The following is a 4,801-nucleotide window of genomic DNA, read 5'->3' on the forward strand; positions in this document are numbered from 1 at the left end:
AGAGAGATTGTGTGCGATGTAGAGCGATGGAGACATGGAGAGAGTTTGACATATGGAGAGAATGTGAGAGATGGAGAGAGTGTGGGAGAGGGAGCGGGTGTGATAGATGGAGAGAGTAAGAGAGACGGAGAGACAGAGAGAGAGTCAGAGAGAGAGGCAGAGAGTGAGAGAGACAGAGGTGGAGAAAGAGAGGGAGAGACAGAGATGGATAGTGGGAGGACGGAAGAGAGGGAGAGATGGAGAGAGTGTGGGAGATGGAGAGAGTGTGGGAGATAGAGAGAGAGCGAGAGATGGAGAGAATGTGGGAGATGGAGAGATTATGAGAGATGGAGAGAGAGTGAGAGATGGAGAGAATGTGGGAGATGGAGAGATTATGAGAGATGGAGAGAGAGTGAGAGATGGAGAGAGTGTGGGAGATGGAGAGAGAGTGAGAGATGGAGAGAGAGTGAGAGATGGAGAGAGTGTGGGAAATGGAGACAGAGTGAGAGTTGGAGAGAGTGTGGGAGATGGAGAGAATGTGAGAGATTAGAGCGTTGGAGAGATGGAGAGAGTTTGAGAGATGGAGAGCGTGTGAGAGATGGAGACAGAGTGAGAGATGTAGTGAGTGCGAGAGATGGAGAGAGAGTGATAAATGGAGAGAGTGTGGAAGATGGAGAGAGAGTGATAGATGCAGTGATTGTGAGAGATGGAGAGAGCGTGAGAGATGGAGAGAGAGTGAGAGATGGAGAGACTGTGGGAAATGGAGCGAGAGTGAGAGTTGGAGAGAGTGTGGGAGATGGAGAGAGTGTTGGAGTTGGTGAGAGTGTGGGAGATGCAGATAGTGTGAGAGATGGAGAGAGAGTGAGAAATGGAGAGAGTGTGGGGGATGGAGAGAGAGTGAGAGTTGGAGAGAGAGTGAGAGATGGAGAGAGCGTGGGAGATGCAGAGAGTGTGAGAGATGGACAGAGAGTGATAGACGCTCTCTCTAACCCCGGGTCACTCACATGATGATGTGAAATGGGCCTCCAAGAACAGTCTTCCCAAAGTATCTTTTGGCCCCATATCTCAGGATGTCCGGGATCTGGAAGACAGGGAATGCGGAGTGGAGACAACACAATTAATCTTAATTCAGCATCAGAGAGAGGGGTCACTGAGTGACAGTGTGAAGGAGCTGGATTAACGTCAGTAGAGATACAGTCAGTAACACAGGGCGCTGGGGGGAGAGGGGTTACTGAGTGACAGTGTGAAGGAGCTGGATTAACGTCAGTAGAGATACAGTCAGTAACACAGGGCGATGGGGGGAGAGGGGTTACTGAGTGACAGTGTGAGGGAGCTAGATTAACATCAGTAGAGATACAATCAGTAACACAGGGTGCTGGGGGAGAGGGGTTACTGAGTGACAGTGTGAGGGAGCTGGATTAACATCAGTAGAGATACAGTCAGTAACACAGGGCGATGGGGGGAGAGGGGTTACTGAGTGACAGTGAGAGGGAGCTAGATTAACATCAGTAGAGATACAATCAGTAACACAGGGTGCTGGGGGAGAGGGGTTACTGCGTGACAGTGTGAGGGAGCTAGATTAACATCAGTAGAGATACAATCAGTAACACAGGGTGCTGGGGGAGAGGGGTTACTGCGTGACAGTGTGAGGGAGCTAGATTAACATCAGTAGAGATACAATCAGTAACACAGGGTGCTGGGGGGAGAGGGGTTACTGAGTGACAGTGTGAGGGAGCTGGATTAACATCACTAGAAATTCAGTCAGTAACACAGGGCGCTGGGGGGAGTGGGGTTACTGAGTGACAGTGTGAGGGAGCTAGATTAACATCAGTAGAGATACAGTCAGTAACACAGGGCGCTGGGGGGAGAGGGGTTACTGAGTGACAGTGTGAGGGAGCTGGATTAACATCAGTAGAGATACAGTCAGTATGACATGGTGCTGGGGGGAGAGGTGTTACTGAGTGACAGTGTGAGGGAGCTGGATTAACATCAGTAGAGATACAGTCAGTAACACAGGGCACTGGGGGGAGAGGCGTTACTGAGTGACAGTGTGAGGGAGCTGGATTAACATCAGTAGAGATACAGTCAGTAACACAGGGCGCTGGGGGGAGAGGGGTTACTGAGTGACAGTGTGAGGGAGCTGGATTAACATCAGTAGAGATACAGTCAGTAACACAGGGCGCTGAGTGGAGAGGGGTTACTGAGTGAAAGTGTGAGGTAGCTGGATTAACATCAGTAGAGGTACAGTCAGTAACACAGAGCACTGGGGGGAGGGGTTACTGAGTGACAGTGTGAGGTATCTAGATTAACATCAGTCGGGTTACAGTCAGTAACACAGTCTGTAACTCAATACCAGATCGGTTTACCTCTAACAATAAGATGATTATTGCCCCCACCACACTAATGATTTCTCCGATCAATCGAACCCGATCTTTCTCTTTAATATAAGCTTCCTGTTACCAAACACAAGGATATGGTTAAGGTTATGGTTCGATTGACACACGGAGCAGTTATCAAGACAATCTCACACTAACACCTTCTTCAACACCCACACACACACACAGTCTCTCTCTCATACACACGCACACACTCTCTCTCACACACACACACACTCTCTCTCTCTCACACACACACAGTCTCTCTCTCACACACACACAGTCTTTCCCACACACACACACAGTCTCTCCCACACACACACACACACAGTCTCTCTCTCACAGACACACACAGTCTCTCTCACACACACACACACACAGTCTCTCTCACACACACACACAGTTTCTCTCTCACACACACACAGTCTCTCACACACACCGTCTTTCTCTCTCACACAGTCTTTCTCTCTCACACACACACTCAGTCTCTCTCTCACACACACACAGTCTCTCTCTCACACACACACAGTCTCTCTCACACACACACACTCTCTCTCTCACACACACAAAGTCTCTCTCTCTCTCCCCCACACACACTCACTCTCTCTCACACACACACACACAGTCTCTCTCTCTCACACACAGTCTCTCTCTCACACACACACAGTCTCTCTCTCACACACACACAGTTTCTCTCACACACACACTCTCTCTCTCACACACACAAAGTCTCTCTCTCTCACACACACACACTCACTCTCTCTCACACACACACACAGTCTCTCTCTCCCACACACACAGGCTCTCTCTATCACACACACAGGCTCTCTCTCTCACACACACAGGCTCTCTCTTACACACACAGGCTCTCTCTCTCTCACACACACACAGTCTCTCTCTCTCAAACAGACTCACACACACGCAGTCTCTCTTTTACACACACACACACAGTCTCTCACACACACACACACACTTTCTCGCACACACACACATCGTCTCTCTCTCTCTCATACACACACATACACAGTCTCTATCTCTCTCTCACGCACACACAGTCACTCTCACACACACACACACACACACACATTTCCTCTCACACAGGCATTCACATGTATGCGCACACACACCCACTCACCCACAATCGTGCGCATGCGCAAACACACTCACCCTCTCGTGCACACAGACACTCACTCCCACACACACACACACACACACTCGCCCTCACACACACACACACTCTCACCCTCACACACACACACTCTCACCCTCACACACACACACACACACACACACTCGCCCACACACACACACACACTCTCGCCCTCACACACACACACACACACACACACTCGCCCTCACACACACACTCTCACCCTCACACACACACACACTCGCCCTCACACACACACACACACACAAACACACACACTCTCGCCCTCACACACACACACACACTCTCACCCTCACACACACACACACACACTCGCCCTCACACACACACACACACACTCGCCCACACACACACACACACACACACACTCGCCCTCACACACACACACACACACACACACACACACACACACACTCACCCTCACACACACACTCTCCTGCACACACACACCCACTCACCCACATACTCTCTTGAATACACACATACATTCACACACACCCACACTCGCACACACACAGACCCTCACACACACACGCCCACTCACAGACACACACATGGACTCATACACATGCACACAATCGCTCACAGACACACACTCTCGCACACACGCACCCTCTTGCCCACTCACAGACACACACGCACACTCATACATGCATAGCGATCTCCAGCCGCTTACCTGGAGGTTTCTCTGGATGAAGATGGTTGTGTCCCTGGGATCAGTGATGTTTCGATCGAGGGGTTTGAGAGGACGATGGGCACAGCAGAGGGTGAAAGTGATGATGTAAAGTAAGTAAAGCAAGCTCAGAATCCGAAAGTAATATTTCCCATATTTATTCCATTTCAGGCTGATGAGCTGCTTCAGAGGAGGTAGATCGAGGATGCGGAGAGCCTAAAGACCAGGAATTCAATCAGAATACACAGAAAAACCAGGGACAATCAATCCCCAAGGAACAGAAAGGATAAACAAATTAAAAATGTACCCAGATATAGAACCCAACTCTCAAAGGAACAAAACCCGGTCCCATTCACTCACACTGTACACAATCCCAATCCCAATCCCCTTCCCGTTCACTCCCGCTGTACACAACCCCAATCTCGAACCAATTCCCATTCACTCCTACTGTATACAATCCCAATCCCAAATCCCTTCCCGTTCACTCCCACTGTATACAATCCCAATGGACCCAAACCCCTTCCCGTTCACTCCCACTGTGCACAATCCCAATCCCAAACCCCTTCCCGTTCACTCCCACTGTACACAATCCCAATGGACCCA

General features: G+C 50.0%; 1 protein-coding gene across 1 annotated transcript in view; it reads right to left on the bottom strand.

The window, feature by feature from the left end:
- Positions 1–979: 979 nt before the first annotated feature.
- LOC121275040 (transient receptor potential cation channel subfamily V member 5-like) overlaps positions 980–4,801 on the bottom strand; it is a 20,936-nt gene continuing 17,114 nt past the window's right edge. Inside the window, exons 5-7 of the mRNA XM_041182430.1 lie at positions 4,202–4,414; positions 2,346–2,432; positions 980–1,060 (exon numbers count right to left, since the gene is read on the bottom strand). Of these exons, the coding sequence (XP_041038364.1) occupies positions 980–1,060; positions 2,346–2,432; positions 4,202–4,414 (381 nt within the window). The remainder of the gene's footprint in view (positions 1,061–2,345; positions 2,433–4,201; positions 4,415–4,801) is intronic.

Source organism: Carcharodon carcharias (assembly GCF_017639515.1).
Source record: "Carcharodon carcharias isolate sCarCar2 chromosome 40 unlocalized genomic scaffold, sCarCar2.pri SUPER_40_unloc_5, whole genome shotgun sequence".
NCBI classification, from domain to species: Eukaryota; Metazoa; Chordata; class Chondrichthyes; order Lamniformes; family Lamnidae; genus Carcharodon; species Carcharodon carcharias.